The sequence below is a fragment of the Chlorocebus sabaeus genome, chromosome 4 (genome assembly GCF_047675955.1).
Source record: "Chlorocebus sabaeus isolate Y175 chromosome 4, mChlSab1.0.hap1, whole genome shotgun sequence".
Lineage (NCBI taxonomy): Eukaryota > Metazoa > Chordata > Mammalia > Primates > Cercopithecidae > Chlorocebus > Chlorocebus sabaeus.
In genome coordinates this window covers 87,600,953-87,614,465 of record NC_132907.1, presented here as the reverse complement: position 1 = coordinate 87,614,465, position 13,513 = coordinate 87,600,953, and the positions used below count along the sequence as shown (strand labels likewise).

General features: G+C 45.3%; 1 protein-coding gene across 5 annotated transcripts in view; it reads left to right on the top strand.

Annotated features, from left to right (window-relative positions):
- Positions 1-13,513, top strand: part of LOC119620795 (uncharacterized) — a 72,141-nt gene that overhangs the window by 7,603 nt on the left and 51,025 nt on the right. For 3 of the 5 annotated variants that reach the window (XR_012092822.1, XR_012092820.1, XR_012092821.1), the window contains exons 2-3: positions 661-771; positions 959-1,136. Coding sequence is in view for 1 of the 5 variants with exons in the window: in XM_037988693.2 (XP_037844621.1) it covers positions 661-771; positions 959-1,136; positions 3,004-3,163 (449 nt within the window). In the remaining 4 variants the exon portion in view is untranslated. Of the gene's footprint in view, positions 1-660; positions 772-958; positions 1,137-3,003; positions 4,261-13,513 lie in introns of those variants that run through there. The other 2 variants (XM_037988693.2, XR_012092823.1) reach the window with 2 other exon arrangements.

The following is a 13,513-nucleotide window of genomic DNA, read 5'->3' as shown; positions in this document are numbered from 1 at the left end:
GTTGTCTTCATCCAAGACAATTAGTTTCCCATACTCATACTTAGAGGGAACCCCGGCCCCTTTAAGGTGGGGCTCCCTCAACTTGGAACACCTCACTCCTCAGTTCAGCTCCCCTGCTATTGCTGGCCTCCTTGACCGAGTTCAGAGGATGCAGCTCCATCCTTCTCCCTCTGTCCCAGCTTCTTGTATGTGAAAACAAACCAGGGAGGCTGGAGGCCCTGAGTCCGTTATTTTTGAATTCTGGGCAGCAGCGTTGGTGGCCTCGGTGGTGCACCGTGTTCAGGCGGTTAACAGTCATGCCGCTCTGTGGTGATAGCGCTTGTTGGCACCACAGTGAGCGTCGATGCTCTCGCGTGTTTCAGAGATGGTGGGATGGTGGGGAGGTGCCGGCAGGCAGGTGAGGAAACATCCTCCCTGGAGGAAAAGGCAGTAGGAGAGCATCCAGGAAGCTGGCAGAGCTGTCTGCTTCCACTAATCTTTACTATTGAGAGACTCTGGCTCATTGTACAAATTGGGCACACAGCAAGAGTGCTGGGATCAAAGGCAGTTGTATTCTGTCATCCCATGGCATCGCCGGGTACCCTTCGTTTTACTCCTGAGGCTGTGACTTGGACAAAGCTCTTTCTGCTGCTTTGGATTAAAAATTCTTATCCTCCACAGGAAACAGAGCAGATGAAATGCACAGTGTGAAGGACAAGGATTCTGCTGAGAGAATTGCTGCAAGGGTTGCTCAGGTGATCATGAGAAGTAATGCATCAAACCATTCTTTAGGTATTTTTTTAAATTAGGAAGTATTTTTTTAAATTAGGTAAAAATCTCGCTGTTTGCCAAAATGATTCGTACATGGACAAGCTGGGAAAATTGCTCTGAAACATGTCACAGACTCCTGATTTGGCCCAACTGGGGTGTGAAGGATGAAATCCATCCTGAGCCCTTCCTCCTGCTTTTTCTGGTGCAGATGCAGCTCAGGTGCGGCTTCTCCTCGCCTGTGCCCATTCACCTGAGATGGACCATAACCGTGAAAGTCAGAAGACACTGACCCTTCAGAACATGACAGGGTTAAAAGATGCTGGAGGCAAAGAGTCTGCAGTTGATTTTTATTCACTTCCTTTCTCCACTCTGCCATTTGGAAGAAGGTAAGCAACTTAATACTATTTTAGACCACATGTTGTAACTAGCAGGAAAATGCCTTTGAGCTGATGATGGTGGCCCCAACACAGTGAACCTGTCTTAAATCCCTGCTTCAAACCCCTAAGGGTGTCACAGTAGCTACTATTTGAAGTCTTCCCATGCATGTGTAGGGTGAGGGGAGTACCAACAGCTCATCGAATGGGCTCCATTAGAAAGATCTGGATGGTTGCCTTTATTTGTAACTAGTTTCTTAGATGACAACTCAGTCCACAGGATTGAGTTAAGTCAGATTTCCAACTTTGGGGCCAATCCTGTCCTCATGGCAACCTAAGAAAATCTGTCAAGGATTCTGTCCATTGGAAGTTGTCAAGACTTTGTCCTCATCGAAGACAATTAGCTTCCCATACTTATATAGATCCCTACCCCTGAAGTGGCTTCACACTCCTCAGCTCAGCTGCCTGCCTGGAATGGTAGTTGCTGGCCTCACTGACAGAGTTCAGAGGATGGGACTGGCTGGCAGTTCTAAAAGCCTGCCCCAATCCTCTGATTGGCTACTCAGAGGTAAGAACCAGAGCAGTACCCCAGGCTGCTAATCAGGAACCTGGGGCCCTGGAGTTCCTGGTGTCTGCTAGAGCTCCCTGCTGCTCCTGGTGTCTGCTAGAGCTCCCTAGACATGTTTTTAGATGGAGGTCTGACACTCAGTGTGCCCTCACACTGTCCCGTTGGCTGCAGTCTCAAGCTGGGACAGAATGATCAGACTGAATGTTTGTGTCTTCCCCAAACTTGTAGGTTGAAACCTAATCTCCAATATGAGCGTGTTTGGAAGTGCAGCCTTTGGGAGGTGATTAGCTCATGAGGGTGGAGTCCTCATGAATAGGATTAGTGTTTTGTTTTTGTTTGTTTGTTGTGAAACAGAGTCTTGCTCTGTTGCCAGGCTGGAGTGCAGTGATGTGATCTCAGCTCACTGCAATCTCTGCCTCCCAGGTTCAAGTGAGTCTCCTGCCTCAGTCTCCTGAGTAGCTGGGACTACAGGCACATGCCATCATACCCAGCTAATTTTTGTATTTTTAATAGAGACGGGATTTCACCCTGTTGGCCAGGATGGTCTTGATCTCTTGACCTCGTGATCTGCCTGTCTTGGCCTCCCAGAGTGCTGAGATTACAGGCGTGAGCCACCGCACCTGACCTTGAATGGGATGAGTGTTTTAAAGAGGCCTGAGAGAGACTCCTGGCCACTTTTGCCATATGAGGACACAGTGGGAAGGTCCCATCCCTGAACCAGGAAATGGGCACTCACCAGACACTGAATCGGCCTGCAGCTTGACCTTGATCTTCCCAGCCTCCAGAACTCTGAGTAATAAATTTCTGTTATGTGATAAGCCATTCAGTCTGTGGCATTTCGTTATACCAGCCCAAATGGACTAAGACACAGAACATAGATTGTGCCTCTTCCAGTTTCTTCAGGATCCTTCTGGGCCCAGAGAATGGAGCTAAGAGGGAGATTCTACCATTAGGGCTGGTCTTCACCTGTCTCTTAAGACTGATGGGCTCCCCATATGAATAACATTGGTCAACCTGACATCAACCCATTGGGTATGGCTGGGGCAGCTCCTCTTGTCTGTGAGGTGGGAACCAGGTTGGTAACGTTGCATCCTGTTAGCCAGGTTCCTAGTTCAGTTTAGCTGGTGTGCAGGTCAAGGACTCCTAAGGATTGAATTTCTTCCCTTCAAAAGATATTGAAGTCCTAACCCCCAGAATCTGTGACTGCGACCTTATTTGGAAATGGGTCTTTGCAGATATAATCATGTTAAGATGAGGTCATATTGGATTAAAGTGGTCTGTAATTCAATAACTGACCTCTTTAATGAAAAGGGAAATTTGTACTGAGAAACACAGAGGGAAATGCCATGTGAAGATGGAGGCAGAGATTGGAGCGATTTGGGGCAATGTGTATGTCTGCAAGCCAAGGAACACCAAGCATTGCCAGCAATCACCAGAGCCGGAGGAGGGGCCTGGAACCGATTCCCACTAGAGCCTCCAAAAGGATCCAACCCTGCTGACGCTTTGACTTTGGACGTGTGGCCTTCAGAACTGTGAGAGAATAAATTTCTGTTGTTTCGAGCCACTCAGAGTGTGGTATTTTGTTACAGAAGCCCTTGGATCTTAATAAAGACATTAATAGCTAGATTGGAGGCACCCCCTCCAAGGCCTGAGAGAAGGTTGTTTTGTGGAACTCTGGTTTAGTAGCTGGGACCACAGATGCGTGCCACTATGCCCGGCTGTTTTTTAAAATTTTTTGTACAGATGGCGTCTTGCTGTGTTGCCCAGGATTCTGGCTGGGGACTGTGGTTGCAGGTGCTGGAGCTAATGAAAATGGGCGAGAGCATAAGAGCACAGTCACGTCTGTTCACTAAATCAACAGTCTTTTCCAGACTACGATTTAAGAATCTGTGCCTGAGGAAGCTGAAGTGGGCCTCAGAACTGGTCTCACGGTCCTCTTCTCAGCTCTGAGGTACCTGTGGCTTGTGGCAGAGCCGCTGTGGACGTAGCTGACCTAGTAGTCAATGCCTACAACTGCAGAAAGGTCACTCTACATTCAACAGAGTGTCTAGAAATCTCAATTCATGGTGTGTGGGGGCAAGATGCCCATTCTGACCCTTTAAGGGGGCATCAACATTTCAGAGGGTGGTGGGAGTGGTGATGAGTCCTCCTTAGGGTGGCAGCTCACCGCTTTGGGCTACTGGGGGGCAGTCACTGGCATGATTTCTCTATTTTAAGAATTCTGATGCTTGATTACATGGAAGGCTGGGTTTGTAGTTACTGAACCTCTCCAAGCCTGGGTAGCGTGCCTTCTCTCCCGAACGCTACGGAGTTCTACAGTGCCCGCATCCGTTTCTGTACCTCCTTCTTCCATCACTGATGGACGTTTAGATTGTTTCCAGTTTTCTACCACCACAAACAATGCTTCAGTGACCATCCTTAGCTGTGGCTTCTTGTGTACATGTGAGGATTTTTTCAGAATCAGGTCTCCACCTTGGACACTGTCCACACATTGGGCCAGATAATTCTTTAGTGTTGGGGGGTGCTGTCCTGTGTGCTGTAGAATGCTTAGCAGCACTTAGCAGCATCCCTGGCCTCCACCCACTACGTGTCAGTAGTGTGCACTACTTATCACGACCAAAAATGTCCCCACATGGTGTCAAATATCCCCTGGGGGAAAAACTGGCCTTCCCGACTGTTCCGAACCACTGGGATAGATGAAAGAAGCGAGGCGTTTTTTTTTGTTTGTTTGGTTTTTGTCTGTTTGTTTGTTTGTTTGTTTTTTAAGACAGGGTCTCAATTTGTCATCATGTAGACTGGATTGCAGTGGCATGATCACAGCTCACTGCAGCCTCAACCTCCTGGGCTCAAGTGATCCGCCCACCTCAGCCTCCCCAGTAGCTGGGACCACAGGCATACACCACTATGCCCGGCTATTCTTTTTTAATTTTTTATAGAGATGGCATCTTGCTATGTTGCCCAGGCTGGTCTCAAACTCCTGGCCTCAAGCAGTCCTCCTGCCTCAGCTTCCCAAAGTGCTGTGATTACAGGCATGAGCCACTGTGCCTGGCCAAGAGTGAGATTTATGAGTCAAAAGGTGCTATGGTTTGAATATTCATCCTCTCCCAAACTCCTGTCGAAATTTAGTTTCCACAGTGTCAGTATTGAGAGGTGGGGCCTTTAAGAGGTGATTGGAATAATTCATTCATGGATTAATGGGTTAATGAACTAATAGATTATCATGGAGTTATAAGAAGAAGAAGAGAACTTGAACTTGTACACCCAGCCCCTCGCCATGTGGTCTCCTGGGCCAGCTCAGGACTCTGCAGAGAGTTCTCCGTCAGCAAGAAGGCTCCTCACCAGATGTGGCCCCTTGACCTTTAACTCTTCAGCCTTCAGAACTGCAAGAAATAAATTTATTTTCTTATGAATATCCCAGTTTCAGGTATTCTGTTATAAATAACAGAAAAGGGACAAAGACAAAAGGAATGCATGTTGAGTGTAATACACAGGCCGAACAGTCATTCAGGGGCTGGGCACATTCCACACTCCAGGAGGCAATGTCAGATAGACATTTCTCACACCATCACCATACTTACCGGCAATGCTGATGGCTGAGACAGGGCATCTCGTTTAGTTTTAGGTTTGATTTTCTTAATTATTACCTAAACGTCTTCCATGTTTATTAGTCATTTGAATTTCATTTATTATGAGTTACCTATTCAGTGTCTTTGTCTATTTGTCTATTCTTCTTATTGATGTTCAGAGAAAATGTCCAAAATATTTGGCAACCACGAGGGCATTGGATCTTCAAATGCCCAAACACCTGCCCCCATAGGATGGACACCAGCTGTTTACACCAACACAGGAGTCCTGGGTGCGGTGAAAGAACATCTGCCATGTGGATTTGTTGCTGTTCTTTATTTACTATGGAAATTAGCCTCTTGCCTGTGATAGAAATCACACATATTATCTCGGATTAGTCCCATGTCTTAAAGCTTTGTTTGTTATTTAAATTTCAAAGTAGACAAATTGAGATGCCTTCTCCTCCTTTATATATTATTTTACTTATTTTTATTTTATTTTATTTTCAGATGGAGGTTTGCTCTTGTTGCCTAGGCTGGAGTGCCATGGCGAGATCTAGGCTCACTGCAACCTCCACCTCCTGAGTTCAACCAATTTTCCTGCCTCAGCCTCCCAAGTAGCTGGGATTACAGGCATTCACCACCACGCCTGGCTAATTTTTTTTGTATTTTTCGTAGAGACAGGGTTTCACCATGTTGATCAGGCTGGTCTCAAACTCCTGACCTCAAGTGATCTACCCACCCTGGCCTCCAAAGTACTGGGATTACAGGCGTGAGCCACCACATCCAGCCTATACCATATTTAGAATGTCTTTTCTATCTCAACATTCTCTTTTTTGTTTTTTCCCTTATTGGCATTTTTTTTTTTTTTTTTGATATTTAGGACTTTAATTGAGATGAAACATATTTTGTGGTGAATGCTGTACTGGTAGGGATTTAACTTGCCAATGCCAAACTTCTAATGCCAAAAATGTAGCTGGTCAGTTTAACAATTTTTTTTTTTTTTTTTGAGACAGAGTCTCGCTCTGTCGCCCAGGCTGGAGTGCAGTGGCGTGATCTCAGCTCGCTGCAAGCTCCGCCTCCTTTGTTCACGCCATTCTCCTGCCTCAGTCTCTTGAGTAGCTGGGACTACAGGCGCCCGCCACCACGCCCAGCTAATTTTTTGTATATTTAGATGGTCTCGATCTCCTGACCTTGTGATCCACCCGCCTCGGCCTCCCAAAGTACTGGGATTACCCTCGTGAGCCACCATGCCTGGCAACAATTGTTATTTATTCTTGAATGAACAAATAAATGAGTTTGTAGGCTTTATCTCGTCCACGGATGGTGTCACCCCTTCCTGAATCAGCACGTCTCTGTACCTTTTAGGAAGTCTGGTAGGGTGCACAACCATCCCTCTTTATTCTTTTCCTTTACAGGTTCTGACTATTGTTACACAGTTCCTCTTCCATATTACTCTGAGACTCAACTTGTCTAGTTCCATTAAAATCTTTGCACTGCTGAATCTTTTCATTTGTGAATACAATAACTCCCACAACATAGTCTGGTCTTGTAAACGTGTTTTGTCAGTAAGGTTTTATAGTTTTCTCTGTAATCTTGAACATTTACTGTGAAGTTTCTTTCTCGGTTTATTATAGTTTTTTTATTACACATGAGATTTTTCTATGCATTTCTAATTGGTTCTTTCAGATGTATAGGAAAGTTAATGGTTTTAAAGATATTGATCTTGGCTGGGCACCGTGGCTCATGCCTGTAATCTTAGCACTTTGGGAGGTTGAGGTGGGTAGATCGCCTGAGGTCAGGAGTTCGAGACCAGCCTGACCAACATGGTGAAACCCTGTCTCTACTAAAAATACAAAATTAGCCGAGCATGGTGTCAGGTGCCTGTAATCCCAGCTACTTGGGATGCTGAGGCAGGAGAATCACTTGAACCCAGGAGGCAGAGTTTGCAGTGAGCCAAGATCACGAGATTGTACTCCAGCCTGGGTGACAGAGTGAGACTGTCTCAAAAACAAAACAAAACAAAACAAAACTAAGAAATATGTATATATCTTGTCTAGCACGCTGTTCATAGCTGGTGTTTAAAATTTGACAATTTGTTTAAGTGCTATTTTCTAAAGACAGTTATGCAGATTTTTAAGAGGCAGTCGCAGTGGTTCATTTTATATGTTAACCTAACTGGGACAACAAATGCCCAGGTAGCTGGTAAGACAGTATTCTAGATGTGTCTGTAGGGTTATTTCTGGAAGCAATTAGCATTGGAATCTGTAGCCAAATGAAGACTCCCCTCCCCGATGTGGGCAGGCATTGTGCAATTCACAGAGGGCCCAAGTAGAACGAAAAGGCTGAGAAAGGGGGAATTCGTTCTCTGCTTGAGCTGGAACATCCATCGTCTCCTGCCCTCTGGTATCAGACCTCCTGGCTCCCTCCCTTTTCCCTACCTCACTTCTCAGGCCTTTGGACTCAGAGACTGAATCACATCACCAGCTTTCCTGGTTCCCTGGCTTGTAGATTGCAGACAGTCTGACTTCTGGGCCCCCATAATTACGTGAGCCAATTCCCATAAAAATCTCTCTCTCTCTCTCTCTCTCTCCCATGTATGTTGTATATCTTACTGATTCTGTTTCTCTGGAGAACCCTGATTAATACACAGTCTGAACTCACAACATCATGCGTGTCCATGCAGTGAAGAGTGTTGCACAAAGTTGCAGAGTGAATGGCAGAAGCAGCCAGAAATTGCTTATCCCTGGGAAAGAGCTGGAATGAAATGCTCCCCCAGGCTGGCCAACTGTGCCGTGGCTACCTGGCCTCAGGGGAGGAGGCAGCAGTGGGGAGAACCAGGGGCGTGTGAGCAGGGAGGTCCAGGTTTCCTCCAAAAAAAGAATGTGGAGACAGAATGGAGATGACATTGGGGCTGTTCCTTCAAACTGTTTTGGAATCTGGAAGCCCTCGAGTTGGTGGCTGTGTCTGGCTAAGGTTCCAGATGAGCTAAGAAGCAGAAGACAGACCAGTGTTGCCAGTCCTTTTAGAGAAGGAGGGAGCCAGGCTGAGAAAGGGCAAATCTACTGACCCAGGACAGCTGGAAGCTAGGGAGGGACGAGCTCCTGGGCATCGCAATGGATGTGACGTGCAATCATCGGAATTGGGGTTTAAGGCTGGGCTGCTCAACCTCTGCTGAGTGCTAAGAATTCCCTGGAATGTTTTCTAAAAACGTGGTTTCACTCTTTTCATCCTAAAGATTATGACGCTGAGAGTCTGGGGGCAAAGCTCAGAGCTTTCTTTTTAACAAGATTCCCAGGTAACTTGAAATTAACAAATACTGGTTTAATTTGCATTATCTTTGACAATTTGCAAGTGGGTTCTTAAGTTAACATATTAAATTGAAAGATGAAACAGGTGTGACACATTATTCAAGGAAACCCTTCTGTTGCAAAGAATGACTGCTTGGTGCATCTGACCTGTGATAGTAAAGGCAGGAAGATGAAATAAAGCACCCGGTGTGTGCGGTGTTTAGCGTGAATGAAGTTAGGAAGAATGAAATCTATGTACAATTTGCCTACATAGCAGCTGCATGAAAGTGAGTTGGCTTGTGATAGGGCAGCTTAGAAAACCAGATTGGTGGGGGCGAGCGGGTTAAGAGAGGCCAGGGGTCCCCCGTGACCTACACTTCCTTTTCCCTTTGCAACCCCCAACCCGCTACTCCTCCAACCCTCAACCGGGGGAGAGGATGGGCTCCCTGGGGAGGGCTGAATGAGGGTGGAGCATAGTGTGTGTGTGTGTGTGTGTGTATGTGTGTGTGTGTGTGTGTGTGGGTGTGTTGGGTTAATGTGTGAGTGTGTGTGAGGTATGTGAATATAAATTCACAGGAAGTTGCAGAAAAGCACCCTGTGCCGTTTACTCAGTTTCCCTGATGATTACATTTTACATAATTACACTGCAATGTCAAAACCAGGAAACTAACATTGATACAATGTGTGTATGGTTTTATGCCATTTTTTCCCTTAAAATTCTTTTTTCTTTTTAATTATTATGGATATACAAAGAAATGACATGTCATTTCATCACGTGTAAATTTGTGAACATTTTAACTTAGAGCAGGGGTCCACAGACTGTGGCCTGAGCTCCAAATCCAGCTGGCCCCTGGCTTTTGCAAATAAAGATAAAGTCTCAGAACAGGGCCGTGCTCATTCATTTGCATAGTGTTCATGGCTGCTTTTCACTCCGGTAGTCGAGCTGAGTAGTTGTGATGCTGGCAAAGCCTCAAATGTTTCCCTTTTGGCCCTTTATAGGAAAAGCTTGTTGATCCATGATTTAGAGAATCACTGGATTTTTTTTCAATCTAAAAAAAACCGTGGGGTCCCTATATTCTAGCCCTTTTATTTGATAGAGGAGGAAGCTAAGCTCAGGGCAGACAGAGGACATGCCGTGGGTCACACGCCAGTCAGCACCAAGTAAATCTATGACCAGGGTCTCCTGGCCTCCCTGCCGTTCTGGCCTCAGTAGGACACTCAACTGGCCACAGGACCATTAAACTGGATTTTATATTTTGAGCATGTTTGGGAGTTGGGCAGTTGGGTAAAGTCATTTTATGTCCTCAATACAAATATTTCTTCTAAATTTCTTTTGCAGCTTGAATTCCACTGGGCAATCTGCTTATTTTCTTATTTGAGTAAAAGAGAATGTGTATTACAGCGTTAGAAATGGTGAAATGAGGCCATAGACCAGGACTGCAACCTCAGTGTCCCTGGGCAGCCGATGGAAATGCGCGAAGCAGGAGAGGAACCTGCCTTGGAGGGCTGCAGGGCAGGGTGGGGGCTGTGGCAAAGGGCATGCCCAAGGTGAAGGGCAGCAGCCACCCAGCTCCAGTTCATTGTTCCTATGTATGAATGCATGGCAAGAGTGGCCAGACTGGATTTTCAAGTGACCTTTTCTAATATTTAAATGCCAGCAACTACTTAAACAATTCACAGACCCTGAGCAGTTCAGCCTTGGCCCCAGGTTTCCCATTTACCACAGTTTACTCTTGGTTTGGCCTCAGGGATCTTATGAATTTGAGCCATCAGAGTCAAGGGGTTGACTGTGAGAGGATAGGGATGGTGAAGATCCCCATCGCCTCTCCAGTTCAGTCTCTGGTGGACGAACGGTCATCTTCACAGGTGCACCATGACCCAGCGTTTCTGCACGCGCTCACCTACCGCTGGGTGAACTCCCAAGGAAGCCGATGGCTCAGGCTGTACTGACCACTCCCAGGGAAACAGTTGATTCTCTAAGACCTTACGAAATACACTTCCTAAATACAAGAGCTGTCATACCCTCAGGTTTGTAGGCATGACCAACACACTTAGTGTTCTCAATGGGGGAGCATTTGGTAATACTGAAGACGTTTTTGATTGTCACAACTGGGGGCCTGCTGGTGGCATCCAGGGTGGAACTGGGGAATGCTACTAAACACCCTGCAATGTACAACACAGCCCCCACCCCCAATAAAAGACAGTTTTTCTCTGGCCCCGAAACTCAGTGGTGCCCAGGTTGAGAGACCTTGATCTAGAGCAATGAACCAGACATTTGTGATTAAAGATGAGGTGGTCCAAAAAAGCACAGGCCAGTGTTCAGTGACACTGAACGTGGTTGGTGGGCTCTAGATATTCAGCCAAATTCAGGATTTCCTAACCCGCTGCAGGTGATGTGCTCAGAGCCCATCAGGAAAGGTTGGCAGAGCAGAGGAGCCTGGCTCAGAGAGATTCTGCACTGATGCACATGCACAGTTGGCAGCACGGAGGGGAGAGTGGCGCCCCTCGAGGGGCCCTCAGGAACAGAGCCCCTTTGGAATTTTAATTCTCTGAATGAAAATACCCATTATTTTGGAAAGGATTTGCTTAAACTTCTTCTGTGAAAACGGTGACATTGCAGGGATCAATTTGTTGAAAGTGAAAGCAAGAAATCCAACACAAAGAGTAGACTGCCTTTTATCTACATGTGAGCAGAATGCTGGAGGGGGGATCTGACTCGCCGGAACTCATCTATTACTGTGTGCCCAGTTCTGCCTGTCTGCAGGATTTCATCACACTGTGTGCAAGAAACCGAAGTGGGAGGAGAAGAAACAGTTCAGTTCAGCCCATTTTTCCATTCTCACAAGTTTGTACTGTAAGAAGTAATAGAAATTTTTTCTTTAACTTATATACTGCCAGTGAGACAAGGAAGTCATTTGAGGAAAATGTAATGGAAAAAGGAATTTCATCCACTTCCCCAAGAAAATCACTCTGGGTGTGTGTGTGTGCGCGCACGTGTGCACACAAGTGCCTGTACTGATTACAGAAAAGGTGTGAAAGAAAAAATCTTTCCATTGGAGCATCAAACAAGCCAAATATTAACTGTTTACTTACTGGCTACTTAGCAACAGTTTTTGGGTTTTTCAAGGATGGCTGTTTGTACGGAGGAGTAACTTGAATCAGTACAGCTGATCACTATATCAGCCATTAATTTCCAACATTAACTTGAATCCTGTTTCTGATTATAAATATCATGTACTTGTTCATTGTAGCACACTTGGAACATACAGAACAATTATAAAGAAGAATATCAAAACTACCTGGAATCCTGACATTGACAGATAAACCACTGTTAAGCACTGGTATATTTTAGGGCATGACTTAGTAAACTATGGCCCGTTGGCCAAATCTGACCTGTTGCCTGTTTTTATAGAGTGTTACTGGAACTCAGCTATGTTCATTAGTTTTTGTATACTGTTTTCAAGATATAATGTCGAGACTGTGTGGTTGCAAAGCTTAACATATGGACTATCTGGCCTTTTATAGAAAAATGTTTGCCAATCTCTGCTTAGGGAAGTCTTTATCGTGTGTGTGTGTGTGTGTGTGTGTGTGTGTGTGTGTGTGTTGCACATATGACAGACCCATTAAGTTGATAGGTTCAGTAATCATAGTGAGGAATCTCTAGGAAGAACAAGTTTCAAGTTTTCTGGGGACATAATGAATGGTTTTGGCTATGCTGAGTGGGAGAGCTGGTCGGGTGTTCCCAGGGGAAGCAGGAGCATGGTCTGAGCTGGGGCAGAGGTCCAGAGCTACAGCCTTGCTTGGTAATGGTAGAAGCTGTGGACACACAGGAGGAGAAATGTTCAGGGAGAAAGAAAAAGATCAAAGTTGGTTATGGGGAATATGGTGTGGTGAGCTGTTCTTATGCAGGAAAGGGAGGATGAGAGAGGGAGAAGGCAAGGAGCCTCGAATCCCTTGTGGAGGATGGTGCCCAGCAGTGACAAAGGCTTCAGAGAGGAGGACTGAGCTTATGGGTGTGAAAGAGCCCCTGGATTTGAAAATTGGCAGGTAGTTATGACTCCTGCGCTCACACACAACAGAAACACAGAAACACTCACCAGAGTGGGGTGGGGAGGGAGTACAGGGGAGCCAGTATGTTCTGGAAGGTAATGGGTGTTTCATGCGATTAAAAGAAGGGCTAACAATTTTGTACTCATATGCATAAAAATCCACCTTGAAAAGAGCTCAACTATTGTGCCAAATTCCCTTTTATAATTATAAAAGTATTTGATTTGGTAGCATTGGTTACTGGAAAGTTTTTATTTCCATCATTTAAACATAGACCTAAATATAATTTTATCAGCGCTTTATGGTTTTTTTTGAATAAAGATGCTGCTGCATCTATATAAGAAATTTTAATATGGTATTGTTCATCAGCTTGTATATAGGCTATGTTGCCTCATTGTGCAGGTAAATAAAATCTGTATTCTTAATTGCTGTAGGAATCACAAACCCTCAGGAAATAAATTAGAATATGAATCAGTCTACAAAGTCAATAATTGCAACCCAATTTTGCATAAATTTGTATTTTCACATGTAGGTTGGCCTAGAGATGCACGTGTTGAGCATCTTAAATTTCAGGCAGTAAATGCTTGCTTTCCAAAAGGCATAGAAATAGCTTAGTTTAAAGTTTAATGAATAATCTCCCAGTTTCCAGTAAATTAGAACAGATACCAATGTTTTGGATGTTTTGTAATTTAGGACCACCTTATCAGGTAGTTATGTGATTTTTAACAGTTCAGTCATTTTTCTTAGCTCAAGTTTTACAGGAATAGTAGGTTTCTTTTTTTTCTTTTTTATCACTCCCAACCAAGGACAGTGGCCTCAGGGGTATCTCTTGTTGAGAGGAGGGATGAGGGATAGGGGAGTCAAAGGCCTCGGCTGAAGGAAAGGCCATTGTGGGGGGATGGGAGAGAGGGAAACAGTGTG